The 24,262-nt window shown below is 33.4% G+C and overlaps 1 protein-coding gene and 1 long non-coding RNA gene across 4 annotated transcripts; one reads left to right on the forward strand and one right to left on the reverse strand.

Annotated features, from left to right (window-relative positions):
* Nucleotides 1-3,948: 3,948 nt before the first annotated feature.
* On the reverse strand, nt 3,949-7,264 carry LOC127902089 (uncharacterized). Its single transcript, XR_008054567.1, has 3 exons — nt 4,744-7,264; nt 4,461-4,632; nt 3,949-4,358 (listed from the first exon to the last, which is right to left on the reverse strand). It is a non-coding gene; the product is annotated as an uncharacterized LOC127902089 (long non-coding RNA).
* A 2,716-nt stretch (nt 7,265-9,980) lies between these two features.
* On the forward strand, nt 9,981-22,969 carry LOC102612813 (THO complex subunit 1). 3 transcript variants are annotated; one of them, XM_006465714.4, is made up of 21 exons: nt 9,981-10,146; nt 10,237-10,320; nt 10,431-10,505; nt 10,941-11,034; nt 11,386-11,531; nt 11,671-11,742; nt 13,301-13,373; nt 13,482-13,547; nt 13,628-13,674; nt 14,529-14,597; nt 14,751-14,876; nt 14,955-15,020; nt 15,148-15,189; nt 15,571-15,687; nt 15,799-15,881; nt 16,556-16,622; nt 17,175-17,246; nt 17,374-17,424; nt 20,342-20,401; nt 20,487-20,636; nt 22,471-22,969. In XM_006465714.4, the coding sequence occupies exons 1-21, from the start codon at nt 10,144-10,146 to the stop codon at nt 22,732-22,734; spliced, it is 1,827 nt and encodes a 608-aa protein (XP_006465777.2). In that variant the 5' UTR covers nt 9,981-10,143; the 3' UTR covers nt 22,735-22,969. The 3 variants fall into 3 exon arrangements, with proteins under 3 accessions (XP_006465777.2, XP_006465778.2, XP_024954244.2); XM_006465715.4 differs by having other exon boundaries at nt 16,559-16,622; XM_025098476.2 differs by having other exon boundaries at nt 22,452-22,640.
* Nucleotides 22,970-24,262: the final 1,293 nt, after the last annotated feature.

The raw sequence follows: 24,262 nt of genomic DNA on the forward strand, positions 1-24,262 counted from the left end.
AAGTAAAACAATGGATGAGTTTCATTACAAAGTCCCCTGAGTTTATGCTCGCCTTACAAAACCTTTCCCAAAGCCAGATTTTCTCAAAAGAAGAAAAAGAAAATCCTATCTCCAAAGAAATCTCAAAACCCTCTTCTCAAAATGTGATTGTCTCTGGTGAAAGCTCTTCTTCCCAAATTGTGCTTTCCCAACCATCACCTTCAAAGAAAACCTCCGATTGGTTTGATAAAACCCATTTTCAAAATATTCTTTCTTTAGAAGATGGATTTTACCATGCTGATCCTTTCCAAGCAATTTCAAAGTTTTTCCCTAAGGGCTGGTTTTTTAAACCATGGGATTTAACAAAACCCCAGTCCTACTATCAAAGCATTTTAGAAATCACTGATTCAGTTAAGTTAAAACATTTCTTTCTCAGTTAATCACATTCAGAACCAGCCTATTCCACGGCTACTATTTTAAGAGTTTTGAGCCCAAACCAATGGGGTGACCTACTCCATAATTTTAAAACTTTCCCTTTAAATTTTCAAACACGTTTACCTCATTGTCGGACTTATTCCTACTGGGATTACCAACAAGCCTGGTTTAACACATTTTTTATCCAAAATCCCAAAAAGTCTCATTCTTGGTTATTTTTCTTCAACCCAAAAATAACCGTCCAAAGCCTTCCAAACTGGTTCCATCATTGGTGGAATACTTTTGGCCCAATACCACAAATTTTAACCCCGAATGCCACCCATTGTTTAAACCTTTTCAAAGCCCACTATACTCCTTCTGAATCCGAGAAAAGGTTTCCCCTCTTTCTCTGTTTCTGTACAAATTTCTTCCTTCCATGGGTATGGATGTGGAACCTTAGGCTTCATACCCAAGATTCCCAACTCATCCTTCAAAGAACCTTTAAAGTAAAATGGTGGTCCAAATTTGACGAACAATCAAAATTGACTGAAAATTTGGTCTGAGATTGGCTCTCTGCCAAAGGCCTTCTTCAACCCACCATAACACATTCCAAAGCCCAACAAACCTTTTTGAGCCAAAAGTCCAAAGCCCAATCACTATTGGCAGGTGCCAAAACAGAAGAAGAATACTTCAAAGCCATGGAACAGCTCCTCGTCTCCCGGTCAAAGTCATCAGTGGCTGACACCTCTGAAGACAAAGATGAAGATGAAAATGAAGAGCCATTCATTTCTCTTGGAGACGAAAATGAAGATGATTGTTTTGGAATTTTTTCTCCTTTAAAGCATTGTAAATAACTATTTAGTTATTTACTTAAAAAAAACATTTATTTGTTCTGTATATTCGGGTGGTCCTCTGGACACAAGTGAGAGCGCACATGTCTCTTCACCCGTATCGTATTTCAATTTTTGTACAAAGAATCGACTATTCAAAGATACGATCCAAATGTTACTGTGCACTTAAAGCTCCGCTACAGTGAACAGTGCAGATTTTCAGAGTTTACTGTACACTTAAAATCCCGCTACAGTGAACAGTTTAAAGACCTTTGTATAAAAACCGAGAGGAAGACTCAGACTCCTCAGGTTTTTCATTTCTAAGTTTAGAACTTCTCTCTCTTCTTCTCTCCCTTCTCTCTAGAATTCTCTCTCTCTCTCTCTTTCTCCGGGAATAGGAATCTGGAATCCGAAGACAAAAAGGATTTACTTCAAAACTACATTATATTATATTAATTTTTAATTACACTATGTTTGGTGCTATACTATTCAGTGTTAACTTTTTTGTGATTAATATAAATTATAAATTTAAAAAATAATATTTATTAATACTTAGAAAAGTACTAAATATAGAAGTCTTAAATTTTAGAAATTTGACATTATCTTTTTAGTATAAATGCTAAAAATATTATAATTCTTTATAAAAATCGAAGTTTATGGCCTTAAATTTTCAATAGCATAACATTTATTATTTTTAATATTTTTCGAATATATAACCTCTAAAATAAAGAATGAAGTAAATAATTTAATCAAATAATCTCTAAATAATATCACAACATAAGTGAAAGTTAAAACCTATAAAATTAGTTCAAAGTCATCTCAGAATAATAGAGAAAAGGTTTATACATATCACAATATAACCACAAAATAATAAAAAAGTGATACAATAATTGTAACATATTTACTAACAAAATAAATTGTACTAAATAATTCAAGTAAGAGTTGTAGTATATGTAATAATATTTTATATTATTATTTATGTTACTATTAATTTTAAATCAATGTTATTCAATTTTATTTATATTTAAGTATTTATTGTTAGTTTCATTTAATTATTTAAAAATAATTATTTTTTATATACATTTTTTAGAGTATTCACAAAAACTAATATGGAGAGGTATTTAAATAATTTTTGAACTAGTTAGGACATTTAATTAAAAACCCCCAATATTAATTAGATAGGTTTTGATAAAAAAAATTGGGTCGGGTTTAGTCACAAAACCAGCCGGTTCAGCCCGTAATCGAAATCGACCGAAAGGGTAATTTCCACTTTCCTCCCCTGAGGTTTGGTGTATCTCCACTTCAATAGAAAGTATTGCTGTATTTCCAGTTTCTTCCCCTGCCGTTAGTTTAGTGTTTAAATATATGTTAGTTGACTTATAATAGACGAAAATACCCTTGAACTACTACAATCAGAGCTATTGAAGATCTGTTGGGTGATAGCTTCTAAAAATTGGCACCAAATGTACGAACAACACAAAATGACGATATTATCCCTAACAAAAACTCAAATTTCTTTGTTGATTTAGAAACAACAAAAAAGAAAAAAAGCTTTAAAAGTATTAAAGAACACTACCAATATTACTGTGAATCCAAACGGCTATATTGGCAGTGATGTTTACTATATATTCATCATCTCAGTATCACCATTTACAAGGGGTTTGCTTGGCATTTGCATCACAACCAAAACATAAAACAAAACTCATTCACTGCAAAAATCATCCCACTATTATGATTCATTATCCAACTCAATTTCAAAAGAATTATCAATCATTAATTTCCTAAACACAAAGATCAAGCACTTGAGTGTCTATGGAATCTCAAAGCTCAAACATTTCAAGCAAATCAAACACATATTACCAACCAAGTTGGAGGAATTGCGTCAACGGCAAGCTCATTAAGTATTCAAATAAAATATGCAAATGTCTTATGAGAGTTGATTTGAGGGTTTTTGAATCTGACAATAATCCACATATGTTGTATTACTGTTGTGCCAAGAAGGAAGGTTGTGAATATTTCAGGTGGTGGGTACCAGAGAAGACTGACTTCAACAATGGAGCTATTTTTTAAGGAGGTGTGGCGACAATTATAGATCATGGGCTGCTAAATATACCTCAAAGTGAGGTGGAGGTCTTGAAAGACATGCTGCAAAGGTCACTACAGCCAGCTAGGGGTTACACTAGTGTAAAGGTATTTATGATCCTAAATGTGATGTTCTTCATATTCAATTGTGCAACGTACATGATGTCAGCTCTATAGAACTAGTGTTTTATGACTTCAATAAAGTATTGTATTATGCCTAGCTATATTATGCCTAAGTTTAATATGCATATGTAGCATTTTGACAAAATTTTCTTGTTCCAAACTACACTAAGGAAACTGAAATGAAATAATTTTGCTAATCTCAAACTCTATTCAAACAATATAACACAAATGCATATACATAAATAACTAGTATTATATAATCCTATGCAAAACTTAGCTTACCAACTTTAAGTCAGAATATAACAACTAAACCAATGGTAATACAAATTTTCATAATATTCAAACTCAAATATCAGTAGACTTTGTGTCAAAATATCACAAATAAACAAATGAACCAATGACTCAATAACCTGGACATCAAATGAACCAATGGCTCAATAACCTAGACAACCATACTTTATAACATACAGAGCAAAAAAAGCAATCTCAGTTTAAGTACAACACAAACACAACATACTAAATATTGATTCATTCTAGCAGCAAATTTAGTTTTGACAGACAAATTAAGTTGTACTCTAATTAGCTAATACATCAGCAGAGGCCTTTATCTGCATCTATGAAAAGTTTGCTATGGTTAGCACTAAGAAAGGCAACATTGGCCTTGTTAAGCTACTAAGTTTAATAGTATCTCACAATATACAAAATATACAAAAGCTCAAACATATAAGTCTGAGTAACAAAAGATGATACAACATCTTCATCATTTTAATGCTTACAGTTAAAAGGTGATGCATCATCTGATCCCTCAAAAAACTGTATGTATGGGATTAGTTTGGCATTCTGATCTCACTGCTCATTCACAAACTATGTTGTCTTTTCACGTGCTACTGGTATCATAAGTTTATATTAATTATGACTGAGTCAACTGCCCTGTACAATATTTAAAAAAAAGGTAAGCATTAGCAAGTATTTAATTGAACAATAAATGAGTTATATGAGAAATGAAAATGTTGAAAAATTATAAATGAAAACCATCAAGCTGGACAGTTTTTGGCGTTGCATTAACAGTCTGAGCAGAAGCATTATCATATGTGTTGGTGACTAAACTTTGCCCTTGGATTTCCTTAGCGCCTGAACTTTGTGCTCTGTGTTTCTTGGTACTTGAGCTCTAACCTTTTTTGTTCACAGTGCCTAAGCTTTGTCCCTTAATATACAGTTAAATAAATTATTGAATTTGATTAGTAGTTATCAAATTTGTTATAATTAAAAATTAATATATAGTTCATAAAAATATCAATGAGAGTAAGTATGTAACCTTTGTTGATGATAAGACCAATTTCTTGACTGATTTAGAACCTTTAGGAGCTTTACATGTTCTCGTATTGTGACCCCATTCATCACAATTAGAGCACTTAAGACTGCAGCTTCTCTAGAAAGACTTTCCCTCGCCAACTTCTCTTCTTCTCTTAGTCTGTGGTTTGCCGGCAGGTTTAACAACAATTGGTGGAAGTAAATTGTCGTAGAGAAGTGGAGGCCACTTGCTTTCATCGGGCACCAGATAGTATTAGTACTTATAAGTGTTCTTGAATGCTTCCATTTTCAGCAATAGATGGACATAGTCATTAACATTGTACCTCATGGCGTCAATGCAGCACAACACATGTGGACAAGGTAAACCAGACACGTCTCACTCGCCACAGTCACAATGTTTACTTTTAAAATCAACAATTGTTTTTTTCAAAGCATCCATCATTACTTCAAATGTGTCACTATGGCCCAAGATAACAGACAGTGATCTTGATTCTTCTCTCCCTTCAACTATTCTCCTCCTAACAAGTGGTGGCAACTCATCTTGCCAAATAACAGCCTGCTGGTGCCGTTTGTGAATCAAAACCATGATTTTTCTTCGTATTTCCTCAAGCATTCTCATTATTGGCATTCCTCTGAAGTTATTAATCCAATTATTAAAGTATTTTGTCATGTTGTTTGTGACATGAGAACACTTAGTATAAGTATGGAACATGTGTTTAGCCCAACATCCAACTGGAATTTGCATTAGCCAATGGTGTGCTACAGGACTGATGTTATACAACTCTGACATGTGATTATGAAATTCAACCGAGTTAGAACTTCTGCATGCTTTCTAAAATGAGAACTTCAACAATAAACCAGGGAATTTCCTTGAAGTTGGCATAAATATGTCGACAACAATATCTCTCCAGAGAATTAGAAAAGACCATGTCTAATGCCCTCAAACAACCCTTTTGTCTATCACTCATAAAACATAGACCCTCACCCGCATTACACCCTATCTGCTCATACAAATTCTCTAAAAAGTACACCCATAACTCAGTATTTTCATTCTCTACAACATACATACTAAGTGGATAGATACCGTAATTGGCATCAATACTAACAGCAGTCAACAAAACGCTCTTGTACAGCCCCTTAAGATGACAGCCATCAATTCCGATAAATTTTCTACACCCTTCAAAGAACCCTATTCTATTTGCATCAAACATCACAAAAAAACCTCCTAAAATAAGGGTGCTGACCATTACCTAACCAATCCCTATCTAATGAAATTGTGGACCCAGGATTAAAGTCTAAAATTGCATGCATGTACTTGAACAACTTACTGTAGCTTGCCTTGTGATCTTCTCCCAACAACTCCGATGCTTTATTCTTTGCCCTATACAATCTTGTATTACAACATTTGATCCCATATTGCCTAAACAATTCTGTAGCTATGATATCTATGGTAATTTGGTTGTTGGCTTTGACTAAAATGAAGAAAAGTCACAGCAATCCAAATGGAATTAGCTTCATGATTATCATTATTTCTTTCACATGTGTGATTAGGTTGAAAAGTTTTGATCTGGAAGTGCCTTTTCTTCCAATTAGGGCTCGCATGTATTCTTCGTATACAGCTTGTAGCTGCACATTTCAGGGTGACCCTTGACTTCTCATTTTTTATCCTCTGCAACCTAAAACCATTTTGAATTGCCAATTCCTTGACCATTTTTCTGAACTCATCAATGTTTTTGTATAGCTGACCACACTCTAAGATAATTTTCTTTCCATCTCCACTGAATATAAATCCCCCTGAATTTTCTTCGTATCTATTACAAGCTTTTTTCATATCTTTATCAGATTGTTCGTCTAAGTCAATTCCACTGTCATCTCCTGAGTAATAATCATCAACACCAGCAGCCCATCCATCATCATTATAATTTCCAAGATCAAATCCACCGTCACTTTTTTCATCCTTAACATTCCCTTCGTAATCTCTATCTTTTACTGTAGCCACAGTTCCACCACTAGAATTTTCAGCAACTAGCTGCTCATCAAATGACTCTTGAAGTGCTTCAACAGTAGCTTCAGCATCTTCATTTAAATCTGTCACAACAAACTTATTCACTTCTGCAAAGTTAAATCACTCTAGCTCAATTTGATCATCTAAATGCACTGGAATCTGATCTTCAGGTGATACTAAAGTCTTATCTTTTGTAACTATAACAACTTCAGTGTCTTGTTTACATGTATTTGATGCATGATCCAACTCAGTTGAAACTATGAAGAATGCCCATCTGTAAGCCTTTTCCCTTAATTTTTTAAAAGCATCCTGAAGATATGAGTCTAGTTGCAGATCAATATAGCTTGTTTCCCATGGTAGCATAACTTTAAATCTCACTTCTTTAGCTTGTCTAAGTGGACTATCAAAGCAAATGTCCATGATATATTCCCAAAGTTTCTTCAAAATGTATTGTTCTAGAATTAACGAGCCTATTTTCAGTACTTCTCCATTAACTGCTGCATTTATATCCATGTATATAAGGCTGCAAAAAGATAGGAATATTCATTTAGTAAAAGCAAAAATAATTACACATATATTGCTCATAATATCAACACAACTCAACTGTGTACAGTTTCTTTACATTTACTACTCTATCAACTCATTGAAGTCAATACTCTCTAATAACAATATTGTCACCTTCAAATTCAGTGCACAACATATCTCATACAATTTGATAATAGTAAACATTGAATAAGCACATAACAATAGAACTCAAGTTGTCATTTTTGGACAAAAACAAACATAAACATTCTAACCATGTCATGCCATATTCTCAACTTTGCAAAATTCTGTCAAACACAAACATTTCACACTTTTAAAATTAATAATATCTCCTAATATCAAGCCATCAGAATCATTGTAGCACCTGAGCATATCTACCAAACAAATGCCACTAAAAATAGAACTTAGATTCCAACAAATGCATCCAACATCTTTATCATTTAATAACAAACAAATACAATCATTGCAGCAACAAATCATATATACCAAACAGTTGCCCTAAAAATAGAACTTAACAAACTCAACAAATGATCAAAAGCTCATATTATCACCTAATTAGGTACTAATAGTTCATTGCAGCAATTGACCACATATACCAAACAAATAGTCTAAAAATAAAACTAAATAGCTTTAACAAATACATGTAACAGTTGATATTGGTACCCAATTGACCATATATACCGACAAAAGCCCCTAAAAACAGAGCTCAATAAAATCAGCATCCAACAGTTGCCTACAAAATTCATATTATCGCCTCGTCTTTAGCCTAAATAATCCATATCGAATTAAATAATAAGCAATTAAAACACCAATTTGTGTCTATAGAAATTGAAAATAATTAAATGGGATTGAGCTTCTGCTTAATAGGTTGGACTTGAATTTTGATCATATGTGGCTATTGAATTACTTTTAAGTACAACTTGGACAATAATATGGATGATTTCTACATTTCTCCTGTATTTATAGATAAGGTAGTTGTTAAAATCACCAAGAATTTCTTGAATATCCCAAATATGCAGGTGGGTTAGCTGAGTTTTTCATCATTTTTTTTTCAAAAAATTGGTACTTTTTTAGACATGAAGAAAATTTTAATGATTCATAAATGGTCGTTATAGGTTTCTCTCATCTCGGGTATTTGCGGAGGCAAAGGTCAAGAAAAGATATTACTGTATAAAGTCGAGGACAGTTAACTAAAACACCAATTTCAGTTAGCTGAAACATCAATTCGTTTTATCCATTTTCATACTTTAAGAAAAAAAGTATAAAAATTATCCCCACAAACCCACATCACTATTAACAACAACATCTCAGCTGCATTTTAACTAATCTCATCACCATTATAAGCCAAAAAAAAAAAAAATAAGCTGGGGAAAGTTGTAGTTGCCTGGCCCTTTGGCTCTAATGCAAGTGGACGATCTCTAGGTCGTCGATATTCGCTAATGGCAGTCCATTCAACTAGATTCGTCAAATGCGTCCCAGGTGTTATCGATTGAGATTGGCTCTTTTTCATTTTGTTAACAACAACTTCTGATTTCTTGAAATGATTTGAGAATAATTGAAATAGCTTATGAGATTTTTGTGGCTTCGATTCCAGTAGATGAAAGAGAAAAGCATGGGTTTTGTTGTGAATTAAAATACAATGAATAAAAGATTGCATCTATTGTTGTTCGGTGGATAATAACATGTTTCTATGACAACACTATTATCAAAGTGAAAACTTTAAAATTTGTCTGGATATATAATCAATGAAGTATGCAATTACAAAATTGCCATTAGTGACTAACTATTTACGAAACATTATACTAACAGTAGGGGAGGAAACTGAAAATATAGCAATACTTTCTATTAAAGTGGAGATACACCAAACCTTCGAAGAGGAAAGTGGAAATTACCCGATATTTGCAGAGGCAAAGGTCAAGAAAAGATATTCATGTATAAAGTCGGGGACAATTGACTAAAACACCAATTTTAGTTAACTGAAACATCAGTTCGTGTTATCTATTTTCATACTTTAAGAAAAGAAAGTATAAAAATTATCCCACAAATCCACATCACTATTAACAACAACATCTCAATTGCATTTTAACTAATCCCATCACCATTATAAGCCCAAAAAAAAAAAAAAAAAAACATAAGTTGGGGAAAGTTGCAGTTGCCTGGCCCTTGGCTCTAATGCACTGGATGATCTCTAGGTCGTCGACGATATTCGCTAATGGCAGTCCATTCAGCTAGATTCGTCAAATGCGTCCCAGGTGTTATCGATTGAGATTGGCTCTTTTTCATTTTGTTAACAACAACTTCTGATTTCTTGAAATGATTTGAGAATAATTGAAATAGCTTATGAGATTTTTGTGGCTTCGATTCCAGTAGATGAAAGAGAAAAGTTTATGAGCTTTTTTGCAGCTTCGATTTCAGTAGATGAAAGAGAAAAGCATGACTTTTGTTGTGAGTTAAAATACAATGGATAAAAGATTGCATCTATTGTTATTCGGTGGATAATAACATGTTTCTGTGACAACACTATTATCAAAATGAAAACTTTAAAATTTGTCTGGATATATAATCTATGAAGTATGCAATTACAAAATTGCCATTAGTGACTAACTATATACGAAACACTATACTAACGGCAGGGGAGGAAACTGAAAATACAGCAATACTTCTATTAAAGTGGAGATACAACAAACCTTGAGGGAGTGAAGTGGAAATTACCCCCGACCGAAATGTTTTCTTCCGAACCAAGCACTAAGCTTATTGAAGTAATTTAGTGCTCGTTCAAATTCGTTCGCAGTTGTTTCTCTTCTTCCTCCACGCTGCGTTTAACATTCTCCAGAAATTGGAGATTAATCTTGCAACATGGTAAGCCCTGAACCCCAACTTCATCAATGAAATTCAGTTCTAATTTAAATTTCATTTCATTTGAGCTTGCTACAATTATTATTTTTTCAGGAAGTATTTAGAAGGGCAATTCTACATGCCGGTCCCCCGGAGAATTTCGCTCTTCAGACCGTCCAAGAGGTCATAAAGCCTCAGGTAAATGAAAAAAGAAGAAGAAGAAGAAGAAATACTTCTACAATTCTATCGATTAGGTTTCCTTTTGCATAATATTTATATATATTTGGTGAATTTAACTGAATTAACAGAAACAAACAAAGTTAGCGCAAGATGAGAATCAGTTATTGGAAAATATGCTTCGGACTTTGCTTCAGGAACTAGTGGTATGTTTTGTTACTTTTATCTATTGAACCGCCTTTGATGAGATTCAATATTTGTATTGATTTGTGTATTAGTTACAGTACTTGACAATGCCTTGAGAAAGAGCTTTTGGATATGGGTATATTTGAGATTGATGTTGCTGTGGAATGGAATTACTAGCTGGTTAAGTATAAGTGAGTGTGTGGGTGTTAACCAGACACTTTAGTTGCTTTACTTAGAAGCTATTCTTCAAAATGCACTTGGAGTGATTTTTTGGACTTGCAAAGCACTTTAAAAGGCTTTTAAAATACCTAAAAATGTTTTTGTCAATTTTAGCTGAAAACTACAGGATAGTTGTAAAAAGGGCTTTTGGCTATTTAAGAGTAGTTTTGGTGATCCCATAAGCTCTCCCAAGTATGCTTTTAGCTTGCTTACTGATATTTGGCATTTTGGTACAGTCATCTGCAGTGCAGTCGGGTGAGCCGATAATGCATTATGGCCAATCAATAGATGATGGGGAAACTAGCCAAGCTCAAATTCCGCGTCTTCTAGGTCTGTAAATGCTTTCACTTTTCTTTCGGAACATATTTGTTCTTTCCCATGAAGAACAAAGAAGCACTGGAAAATTTGTGAATTTTCTGTGAGCTGTACTGTAAAATTATATGTCAAAGACAAGTTGATTACATACGTTTTTCGATATTTTCTGCAGAAATCAATTTTATTGGTTCTCATGTGGTTTATCTGATCAAACGTTTGAAATCTAGTGATTTATTGATTCCGGGAGCTATTTCAATTTATACATTTTCTACACAAATCTTAACTAAGTTAACATTACATTCAAGTTTTAAAATTCTATGGTCTCTCTTTCTTACTCTTTTTTCTTTCCTGGGTATTGGTTTTTAGACATTGTGCTGTATCTTTGTGAGAAAGAACATGTTGAGGGTGGTATGATATTTCAGCTCCTGGAAGATTTGACAGAAATGTCTACAATGAAAAATTGCAAAGATATTTTTGGTTATATAGAAAGTAAACAAGACATTTTAGGAAAGGTACGTGTTATTTTATTATTCCTGGTAATTTTCATTCTTGTATAACAGCTACTTCACCTGTATTCAACTCTATAGTGCAAGTCCTGCTTACCTCACCTTGTTTGATTTGGTTTGAAATTGGTCGTTGCATTTGATACAGTTAGAGCTGTTTGCTCGTGGAAAACTTGTGATGTTGAGAACTTGCAATCAACTTCTTCGTCGTTTGTCAAAGGTAGTGTTGTCAAACCTGAGTATCATCTTCCCTTTTTAAACTTCTAATAGGAAGGGGGAAAAAACTATAATAATGTTTATTTGTCTTTCGCTTGTCTCCCTTGATAAAGTGGCATTGTGATCCCACAAGCTGGTAAAAGTTTTTTGACTGCTGACATAGTTTATTTGCATCTTGTTGCTTACACTCAAGTCTCAATGCACTTTTGACATTGTGAAATTTGAGAGGACATGTTTGCCCTAGCATTTGCTAGGAGGTGCTGCCCAGCTCTGTCACTCTTTCTTTTTAACTTCCTTTTGATGTGAATTTAGCTTATGATTCAGTTCAAGTGTTTTCATATTCGTTATGCTCCAATTTTATTATTTGTAAAATAATTGAAGAACATAATTGAAATAAGAATCCCTGCTTTTACATTACTTACTATTATATTCTTTCTGCTCTCTCTGTCTGTCTGTCTTTGTCTCTACTTTTGACCTTGGTCACCTCTCCGGCATACCGCTGCCACTTAAAAGTGGCGCTGAAGTTGCCATTGGTAGCATTTGTTGTAGAACTGAAGCTGCCACTTGTGTAGAGTGATCTAATATTGCAAATTTCTTTCTCTATCCACATATGTGCAAAACACAAGTCCATATAATAATAAAAAGAAGAGTTATTGTACTGAAATATACATATACGTAAGATGATAACTGTAGTTTTTTTTTCCAATTATGACCACAGAGAGAAGAAAATATGAATAAAATGATTTGTTTACTGTTTTTGCGCTGAAGTTTTCTACTATCATTAGTTTGATAATAAACATAGAATGATGTTATTGACTTTTGAAATTCACAATAGGGTGAGCAAGATACTTACAGTAATGACATATTGAAGAATACTGGATACATAGCTTATGGGGAATAACGGCTTCAGAACGCTCTTTAAATAACCAAGAGTTGTGGAAAGTAATTGTAATTCAAAGTTTGTGAGTTCTCTTTTGTCTACTGTTCTCATATCTCTAGATGATTACAACATTGAAACTGTGAAAGAACAAAAAATTTCCTTAGCTTTCTTCCAAAATTAAGAAAGGCATTTCCTTCGTTGAAAAGATTCATGAAGTCTATCTAGTTAATGACTTTGTGACCATTTAGAGGGAGGGATTGTGATGGCTGAAAGTTTTCAGTCGTGGTCCTTGCTATTTTCTATTATGGAATATGATTCTAAGAATTTAAAATTATACAACCTTCTAGTCGGAGCAGAATGTCAATAATGTTGCTGTAAACTAATGAAGAAGCCAAACTGCTATTTAGTTCTTTCTGTTAAACTAAGGTTGTATAGATATAATGATACCTTTTTTGGTGTTTGATAGTTTTATATTTTTGGAATATTTAATATATTTGTTATTTTTGGGTTCCTTTACGTGGTATTGCTTTTTGAACTATCACAGATAAATTTTGGGCGCTACTGTCTACTGCAATTCAGAATTATATAGCTATTTTAGTATGAACAATTAACTTAAGAATTTTTTGGTCGTGTCATTATGAATGCACTCTTTGTGCTAATGCATTTGAATTCAACTTTATAGGCAAATGATGTAGTGTTTTGCGGACGAATCCTCATGTTTCTGGCTCACTTTTTTCCACTGTCTGAGCGTTCAGGTACTTGTTTCTGTTCAATCCTAATCTTTTTGAACTTTGTGTTTTTTTTTTTCATATTTCTCTTGCTGGGGATTTGTGTTATTTTGTCTTTTTGATTAATTATTGCAGCTGTGAACATAAAGGGAGTCTTTAATACGTCAAATGAGACCAAATATGAAAAAGACCCACCTGATGGTAAACACAACTTCAGATTGCATTCACTTATTTAACTGTCTACAGGGACGGTCTCCTAGTGTTATGGTTTTTCTTTTCAGGCATTCCTGTTGATTTCAACTTCTATAAAACGTTTTGGAGTTTACAGGTAAATTACGCTTGGAACTGTGGTTAATGAAAGAAAAGAGTGTTCCTATTATTAAATGTGGACAGTGTTGCTATTTATATTAACCTGCATTGTAATTTTATCGTGTTTCTGAGAAAAAATCATGTGATTCTTCCTTGTTATAAATAAATGGTGGATGCAAGAGGAAGATTACTAGTGCTGCTAATACACATAATTTAAATGGTGAATGTGATCTGATGTTAAATTGTAAATGTGTCAGCTGTTTGGCTTTAGTGAAATTTTATTTGTTTTCCCCTTTATATGAATATGCATAGATCATGGTGGTTAATCTAAACGGTTGTCTTCGTGAATACTGAGGTTTCTGTCCGTTCGTGCATGTTATGTTAGCTTCTTGTTGATGTGTTCATCAGGTGGACTTATCATTTATAATGAATGACTGCGTTACATAGGTTTCTGGACGTAGCCAATATTAAAATCTTCATAATAAGTGCATTTTACTCCACTATTATCATAATGTCTTTCAGTAGGAGGTATGTATGTCCACATTTTGTCTGTGATTGTATGTTTATTTTGGTCGAAACAGAAGCAGCATATCAAGTGTAGGAAATGTAAATAAAAGAGGGTAAGTTCAACAATTCTTTAAGCCCAAATGATGTTAGACCATAGCTGCCTCCCAATTAATCAAAATAAAGAAGCAAGACATGGTTGCCTGTGATTGTATGTTATGCACCATTCAGAACGATCGGGTTTTAATGCAGATGTTCAAACCTCAATCGGCATTGTTTCATTTATAAAGCTTTTATGGAATACATAATATAGAAGAGGTTGTCATACAACAGCTAAATTTCTCCATGAATTTGGTTCTGAGTTTTCAGGAATACTTTTGTAACCCTGCTCTGACCCTTGCTCCAACAAAATGGCAGAAATTCACATCCAGTTTAATGGTATTCCTTTTATTTGCAAATTATTTTTGCTGTTACTTAGTTTTGATGCAGCATTATTTCTTTAATTATTTTATTTTTGGTGACCCAGAAAATATTACATTTTATTTTGGCTGTTTTGTCCCTCAAATCCAATTGTTTTCTTGAAATGTGTAGGTTGTGTTGAACACTTTTGATGCTCAGCCTTTGAGTGATGAAGTGGGAGATGCAAATGTTTTGGAGGAAGAGGCAGCAACTTTCAATATAAAGTATCTTACCAGCAGTAAATTAATGGGTTTAGAGGTAAAAGATGTTGACAACTATTGAAAACAAATTGATATAGAATATTTTGGTTTATTTGTTTTTCCCCCTTGGCTGCAGTTGAAAGATCCGAGCTTTAGACGACATGTTCTTGTGCAGTGCCTCATATTGTTTGATTATCTAAAGGTAATGATTGCTGTGGCTCTAAATTTGAAACTTTATACATGCCTTCACCGCCTCATCTCTCTGTGGTAGTTGATTAAATGGTATTTAATTCGTTTTAATATTCTTTCTTTTAATTTTATTTTCATAGGCCCCTGGAAAAAATGACAAAGATTTGCCATCTGAAAGCATGGTAATTTTTTTTTTCTTTCCTTTCTTTCTTTCCTTTTCCTTTCTCAGAAAAAGGTCAAAATTTAATTGGGAAATACCTATTTTTGTGATGGTTAAAGTTTATTCTGTACACACATGCACCAGTGCACCATGTTGGCACATCCTTCATAAGATGGGCAATGCCAACTAGAGCATTCCTCAGATAGAGAGATATGCTCAGATTAGCTGCCTCTGAGTTCTGACAAATAGATGGCTGCATTTGATCAAGCATTACTTGTATTGTTAATTTATAGCAGAAAGGTGAAATGTTCTCGTTCCATATGTGTTATTTTTCTCCTCCAGATGTAGACAAGTAGATAAGCACATGTATAAAATTGTGAATATTGCCTGTTTGTGATTATAGAAAGAAGAAATGAAGTCTTGTGAAGAGCGAGTAAAGAAACTGCTTGAAATGACCCCGCCTAAAGGGAAGGATTTTCTTCATAGTATTGAGCATATATTGGAACGTGAAAAGAATTGGGTATGCATAAGCTCTTCTCTGACTTACTCTCTTATTTGTTTCTATGTATTCCCTTTGTTGTTGTCATGAACATATTCCAGCTCAATTTGTTTGAAATCTTTGTGCTATTAGGTGTGGTGGAAACGTGATGGCTGTCCACCTTTTGAAAAGCAATCTATGGAGAAGAAAGCAGTTCAAGATGGACCTAAAAAACGGTATAGGAAATCAGTGGATTAATAGTTCTATGCTGCTGCTATGACTATAATTTACTTTAGAAGTTCATATGCTTTGGAAAGAATATTTAGGACAGAGAATAGAAAGACATTATCTTTATCTGTATAAGATGTCCTTTTGCCATATCCAAAGCATTGGCATTATACTTAAAGTTGTGCAATCTTCTTATATATCAATAGTGCAGTAAAACCAGCTGAAGCTTTTATTACCTAAAGATGTACTAATCATTTATTAGTGTTCTACTAGGTTGACATTGAAAATCACTTGGTAAAATCTTGATGTTCTCTAAGACAAAATGTAATGCCTAATAATAGTATTTGGGATCTAATGTTACCGTATCCTCCTTCACCCTGTGACTAGCAAGCCCTTACAAATCTGTTTATAGGTTTGAACCCATGTTTTGCTTATGGAAAAGGGGAGTATGGACAAGGTTCAATTTCCATTGGCTTACTAAGTAATACATACAAACAAACGTATCTGCATGTTGAAGTTCTATTTTCCCTCATTTATGCATTAAAAGTTTTATAGGGTTCTATCCATCTTTTTTCCGAAATTGATTTTTGTTTCTAGTTCATTTTGATTGATGCAGTGCTGATTAAGTTTATATTCTCCATCTTTAATTTTTATTGAGATATCTTTGATGTTGCTCCTTCAGTAGGCCAAGGTGGAGACTTGGGAATAAAGAACTCTCTCAGTTGTGGAAATGGGCAGATCAAAATCCGGTATATCTCTGTTTAGTACTTCCGCAATTATTTGACTGGCAAGAATTTGCCTCCAAAACATTCTTTTGTGGAACTTACTCCCTGTTAGATAATTGAAAACCCTGGTGCTCCTTTTTTCAATTGTAAAACTGTCATTGCATCGCCTACTCGGCTGTTTGGATTATTAATTAGTGGGGCATTAGTCATCAAGCGGTCTATGGCCTTTACAAATTCAGTAATGGGGTGGTTTGGGATTACCTTTAGGTTGAGATAATGAGATCTTTTGTTGGGGGAGTAGGGTACCCTTTTTTATCATTTTCCTTTTTCTTTGAAAAAAAAAAAGCTCTATAAATTTATAAATTTATATGGAGTAAAATGAGGATTTGCCCAAAAGAAAAGTGACCAATGTGCCCAAAACAAGAAGAAAGCATGTTGTTTTTTATAACTAACTGTAGGTATCTAAGGGGAAAAAAACCTCATATTTCATGTTCATCAAAAAATTTTTCTAATGTTTCATGACATTAACTTTATATGACAATAGTTTTGTTCGGAATATCTTTGTACTGTGTCCAGAATGCTTTGACCGATCCTCAACGTGTTAGAACTCCTGCCATCACTGAATATTGGAAACCTTTGGCTGAAGATGTAAGCATCTATCATGGTTCCTGAATTCTTTTCTACGTAATGCTTTCTTTTTCCCTTGGCAGAAGATGTAAGAACTTATTGTACGAAGCGATTTATATTCGTAATGTCTTCCTTTTTAAAATTACAGATGGACCCATCTGCAGGAATAGAAGCTGAATATCACCACAAAAACAGCCGGGTAAGTTTTGGCTATTGAATGTTCTTACTCTTCTATGTGATGTTGCTTATGAGTTGGTTTTCTTTTTATGCAAGTTACAATAATAACAAAAGTCATATGACATGTTTGTAGCTATTTGCTTAAATATTTCTGGTTGTGTTGCTTCTGGGAAGCAGAGGGAATATTATGTCATAAAGATAGTAGAAAGAGTGCAAGGGAACCAATATAAATAATATTAAAGTGGCATATGTGGACATCATTGTTTTCTGGCTGTATTGCTTCTGGAAGGTAGAGAAGGCAATGTTTCTTGAAGGTAATGTAAACATTGCAAATGGTAGCAAATGTGAATATACTTGGATATTTAAAATTTTGTATATTTTAGACAAAAAAAATAAATATAATAGGCAATTAAAAGGCTGTCTCTAGGGTATATTTGCCCACTAAACTAGGGAGGCAATGGGCAAGGTGGGGGTGGGAGGCCTCCTCCATTTCCCACCTCATTTAAATTGGCCCTCGTTCCCCACCCCATTCCCTAATAAACTGATGGTGTGTTTCTAGGGAATTATTGATAGTGTTTACTTGTTAAAAATATAAGAAAATGAGAATGGATTTTGGGTGCGGCCCACAAATTTGGGAATATAGGAATCCCGTTCCCAGGGAGAATGAAAACAGGGGAATGTTAAAGAAATCAAAAATTTATTTTTATCCCATTTAAATACTAAATAATATAAATATTGTTGTTTATAGTAATAATTATTATTATAACTATTATCATAGTAATAATAATATTAATAGTAATATAATAATTGTAATTATCATAATAGTAATAATTATTATAATAATTATGATAATAATAGTAACAATTAACATTATAATAATAATAATGGTAATAGTATTTATAGTAAACATGCATGCATGTCATTTGAAAATATTTACTTTTTATTTTGTTTGTGAACAAATATATAATTGTAACTAAGGGCATTTTAGTAACAAAAACAGATTAATGTTTTATCAGAAGATTTAACTAATCTCTCTAATGAGGAACTATTTGAGTTAGAACATGCCTTAAAAGAGTTCAGGAATGAGCAAGCTGATTAAAATATCAATAAAGTGAAATTTAACTCCTCAACCAACTTTTACGGCAAAGGCATACTAAAGAAGGCCATCACCAGTAAATCTTGAAATTGAAGACAATTATAACCTACTATGGTAACATATAATGGTAGGAGTGTGGTTGAATGGAATATTGATGGTTTGTATGAATATCAAATCATCAAAATCCTCAAGCATATGATAATGTTTGCAACCGCCTGTAGAAACAAAGGTATTCCAGTGAGCAGATTGCAGTTGCAATTGTTTTTGGGTTTGTCGACCAACTTCAAGCTTGGTGGGATCACTATTTGTCTCAAGAAAACAGAAATTATGTCTTAAACGCAAGACGGCCCGAAACCGAGGCTGGACCTAGTGGTTAGTGGTAAAATGATAACCAGTACTGAGTCTGATGCTGTTGATACATTAATCTACACAATTCTACTGCAATTCGTTGGCTCCACTGGTATTTAGCAAGACAGAAGAATTTGAGCAGTTAATAAATCTATGTTATCCTACTCTCTCAGACTTTAGGTGGTATAAAGATGTATTCTTCTCAAAATTCTTTCAAAGAGATGACTGACAGAATGATTTCTGGAAAGAAAAATTTATTTGTGGCTTCCCAACCCTATTTGTTGATGAGGTACATACTAAACTTCATCAAAAACATAATGGTATGATTCCTTTTTCTCAGTATATTTATGGAGAACTAGCAGCAGAGGTTGTCGCAGAAGGTCTTAATCTCTGCAGTGATTTTAAGCTGAAAAGACAGCTTGAGAAACAGAATGTTACTGTGAAACAAGCTCTAGGTGATTTCTGCCAACAATTTAGGTATGAAGACCTGAAAAGTGTTAATTGGAGAAAATCTGAGAAGCCTCAACAAAATGCTCCTCATAGGAGAACAGAGCGATACTCTAAAAAGAGATATCAAAAGAAGTCTGAACCTAAGCAATAGGCTAAGCTTGCTAAGAAAAGACCTAAAAAGTCAAGAGGCCAACCCACTTGTTATAAGTGTGGTAAAAGTGGATATTACAATAATAACTACAAAGCTGAGGCTAAAATTAATAGTCTTAATTTAGACAAAGGCCCTAAAAGGCAACTCATGCAAGTTTGCTAACAGATCACTCTAGATCTGATTCAGATGGTTCAAAATCTGATTATGAAGATCATGTTCCATCCTCTTCAGATTCATATATTCAGCAATATTGCAATAATGGTTCTTGTGAGTGTGATCATTGTAAATCTGTCCTTAAAATGCGAAGATTAAAGATTAATGTGTTCAACAAAGAACAGATTATAGTTTAGTAACCCTATAATAAATTATAGTACTCGTGGGAACTAAGAGGAGTTTGGAGGATCCTTGTGGGGAGAAATTCCTTTCTGACTTGGAAGTAAAGAGTTGTTGAACAAGTATGCTGCAGATAAAACTTTTAATAACATTTTTTCTATAAAACTTTTTAATAACCTGTTTTCTGTTCTAAGATTGGTTCATCTGGTATCTAAGATTGTCTTGGCTGCTAGCAAACCACCTAAACTGTGGACCTGTAGCTGCTGTAGATGAGACATGATTATAACAGAAGTTGGAAGTTTAGACAAGTTAGGTCGCTATGCAAAAATGCAAATTTCTGATGTTATATCCACAGAATGTGTTTCTTTTGATTTTTGATTCCTCTGAAATTTGCCATGTTCCAAGGTGTGGTCGCATTTTTGTTGTAAAGCATGAAAATTTTTTATTTTGATCATAGTAGGACAGATCGATGGCTGGTCCCCTCTTACTAACTACTTATGTTCGTCTTCTCACTACAGTATGCATATAAACTTGTGAGTAATTTCTTGTAATCTTGTGCAGGTTTATTGCTGGAAAGGTCTCCGATTTTCAGCTCGCCAGGACTTGGATGGGTTTTCTAGAGTATGATTAGTTGTCAACGAAGACCTTTTTAATATATGATTTGGTTTGTGTCAGCTTAATGAAACTTATGGCAATATCATTGCAGTTTACTGACCATGGTATTGAAGGAGTTGTGCCACTAGAACTTTTGCCGCCTCATGTCCGGTCCAGATACGAAGGTAAAGCAAATGACAGATCCAAACGTGCTAAAAAGGAAGATTCAAAGGTTGCTCCATCTCAAGCTGAAGAAAATCAGGTATCTAAGCCAACATTTGGCTTTCAAATCCTCAATTCTTTTATTTACATATTTTAATAAGCAAGAAATTTTGAGATACCCTCAGTTGCTAATTGGGGATTGGCTTCGATTCTTTCATCAACTCCAAGTTTTATCTCTTCAAGCCAAAATAATCCTTTCACTCTGAAGTTTTTATTTTGATGTTTATAAATGAAATTTGTTGGATGCTACTGATTGCTCTTAGGTCCAATGGTAATGCACATGCATTTGTTAGAGCATAACTATTTTTGGGCCATTTCCTATGAGGTTCTGGTATTAATTTTGTAGGTTCTGGTATTAATTTTGTTTCAACATTAATATTAAAGCTAGGTTACTAGGAGTCCTTTGTTTAAATCCCTATTTTTATTAATGAAATGTGTCACAGACCAAATTGAGCTGTATTTGTTGTATATTGTGTGTTTATATCTGCATGACAAGTCTGATAATGAAATTCCATTCTGCATGTGAGATGAAGTGACGTACTGCTGTTGAACTTTTTCTTATAAGCTAAAACTTTTGAATAACAATTGACAAGTTCAAGGGTCAATAGCTGGAGTACAAGGGACTCATATGTACACAGACATGTAAAATTATCCAAGCTAGTTATTCCATTTGTGGTCCGTGCCTCTAGATGTTTGCTTGAGTTCAATTGTGTGCAAAAGGGGTAAGTCAGATATATTTTTCAGTTCATGATTTTTGCTAACGGGTTTTATGTAAATTGTAGGTTCCCTCACTTAGGCTTGATATGTAATTGTATCCGCGTTACTTGATAAGTTAAATTTTAATTTGTTTTAATGAATCAATGATCATATCCAATTCATTACGATTGACTGCTAATTCTAATTAAATGGCCTGTTAGTCTTTTAGATATCCCTTTCCTTTTATTTATTTATTTATTATTTTTTTTAACAAAAAAGAAAAATGTAGACCTTTACTGCTTCCTGTTAGTAACTCATCTTTATGAACTCTGAATTTAACAAGTATATTTTCATTTCTAATTATCAATCAATATAATACAATTTTCTAATGTTTGATTTTGCTTATGCTTACCATTTTAAGATCAGCAGCATTTCTTGTTATTGAGCTGAACTTCAGAAACCTCATACTCAGCTGAACTCGATTCATTTACTGTATTGGATATGTGGCTTCTTAAAATCTTTCCCCCAACTACCATGGGTGGGGCTAAAGAGGGAAAAAAAAAGGGCTCTCCGTGTCTTCCAAAACATTCTCTTTGAATTAGTTTTATGCTTGCATGAAAATTTCGGGCTATTTTTCTTGTATGTGCCTGTACTCTGCAGTTGCCTCAACCTAGATAGCCACATTTATCATATCATATCTAAAGCATGTTCTGTGCTCGAACTTTATTGCTGTGAAAGTTTCTCTTCCTTAAAGGCTCAGCTTGATGTGGTAAGGTTGGGGTATCGCAAGGAGGACGTGAGAAGTTTTTGATCTAGTGAAACGTGCTAGATTTTAGTTTGTAAGGCGAGAGGAAAAGGCTGAAAATTGATAGTCTCAAGTAGCAATACTACAGGTTGATAGTGCACAACTCTTAAATATCAGAATATTTTTATATGACCATCACTTTTTGTTTTTGATGAGATATGCCGATCAATCTTAGAATCTCATATGATCTGATTTTCTTTGTGTTTTTCTTATAGTAATTTTTTTGTTTTAGCTTGAAGTGCCTTTTGTTTCTTGTGGTTCTATCAAACCAACGTTTTGGGATTTTTGGTTAAAGTTTGAGGTTAGGGGTCGTGGTTGGGAGGATTGTAATATTTAATTTAATTAAGTTTCTAGTTGGGATGTTTTCTTTCAGATTGCAGCATCTGCGAGTGAAAATGATGGGGAAGGTATCAGAGCTGATCTCGAAGCATCAGCAACTCCAGTGGAAACTGATGTTACAGCTGGAACTGGCAATATTTCCCAAAGTGGTACTGCAACACCAGATGAACATCAGAAGCAGAGTTCTGACACTGATATGGGACAAGAGGCTGGCCAATTGGATGCAGACGCAGAAGCAGATGCTGGGATGATGGATGGAGAGACAGATGCAGAAGTTGATTTAGAAGCAGTTGGGTGAGATGAGAGAATAATTAAAATTCCAAATGCAAAATGCTTAACTAATACTGTTAAGGAAAATGCTAATGCTATTTGTTAGAGCTCTAATTGGAAAAGCAAGGAAAAAAAAAAAAAAAAAAGGTGTTATTGTAGTTACCATATAGAGTTTGCATAATTGCGTCTCCTGAAATTTTGGAAAACTTTTTTGTGCCGTGTGGCATAACTTATCAAACACTGGTTTGGACGAAGAGTGAAAATAGTGGCTCAAATATCTGCATTATCTGTATGGTTTGGTTTAGAAAACCAAAATTGAACCAAACCGACCGAGCTGGCTGTTCTTTATATCTAATTGAGATTATGGAAAGGTTAGTATTTGGTTTAAAAATGCCAAAAATAAATTAAAAATAATAATTAAAATGTCAGTGTCCACTGTTAAAAACGAGTTAATAGCTCAATAGTTTTTGAAATGGGTGGAGGTCTACGGACTCTGATTAGTACTCGGAATACTAAATTATTTCGTAACACTTATTTTTTTAAATTAAAAATTAAAATTTTACTTTGAGTACTCTTTGTAATTCCGTTTTAAAATTACCAAAGTTCCAAATATGAACCATTTTCGTTTCTCTCATCTTTTACAATCATGCCTATATGGCTTGGCGAAAAAATGGGCTCCAAAGTATGGAGGAAAGAAATCTAATTTGTGATTTAGTAAGAGCTCATCATAAAAACCCCAGAATTCCCAAAAGGGAAAAAATGTGGCTTTGGCTCATATCTTTTACCATTCAGGAAAAAATTAAAGAAATTCTCAAACAATGAGTTCTTGTTACACAACAGTACTATAACATTTGAGTTTTGAAAATAAAGTTGGCAAACTAGTTTGATGTGTGGTAACATATTTGTATGAGGGACACTGAGACCGAAAAAAAAAATGGAGAATTTGTTGAAGATTATTGTGGGTAAAGAATAAACTATGGTATCGTGAAATAAGGTGGGTAAAATAGTCTCTTATTATGCTTTTGTTTTCTATCCAATTATTTAAAAGGCCGGGTAATGTATGTATTTCTATAATTTGATTTAAGGATGTTTATGTAATAAAAATATTTTATAAAATTAAGAGCGTTCAGAGTAAATTTTAGAGTACATTTAGTCTCACCCGTTTAAAAAACATAGTACATTTAGCCTCACCCTTTTAAAAAACATTTAAGAGTTCGAAGTAATTTTCAATTCAACAATTTTTAATTTATGTTTTAACAAAGTGGAAAATTTTATGATACCATATTAAAATTACGGCATCAATGTCATGATAAACATAATTTTTTTAAATTACTCATAAAATTAATAAATGGAAGGTAAAACAAATAAATTAATATAACAGTGATAAATTAGTGTTTTAAAATTACAAACAATACAAACACTTGTAAAAATAACATAAAACTAACAAATTAATTAGACTTTCATTAAACAAAGAATAGCTTATTCATTTCATCTAATTAAATAAAGAAAAAAGTCACTCATCAATTGAAAACAAAAAAAACAATTATATTGAAAAC

The sequence above is a fragment of the Citrus sinensis genome, chromosome 5 (genome assembly GCF_022201045.2).
Source record: "Citrus sinensis cultivar Valencia sweet orange chromosome 5, DVS_A1.0, whole genome shotgun sequence".
NCBI classification, from domain to species: domain Eukaryota; kingdom Viridiplantae; phylum Streptophyta; class Magnoliopsida; order Sapindales; family Rutaceae; genus Citrus; species Citrus sinensis.

Coding starts and splice junctions, on each gene's coding strand:
- LOC102612813 (XM_006465714.4), top strand. Junction 11,035..11,385: donor TCAAATTCCGCGTCTTCTAG/GTCTGTAAATGC, acceptor ATTGGTTTTTAG/ACATTGTGCTGTATCTTTGT. Junction 13,374..13,481: donor TCCACTGTCTGAGCGTTCAG/GTACTTGTTTCT, acceptor TAATTATTGCAG/CTGTGAACATAAAGGGAGTC.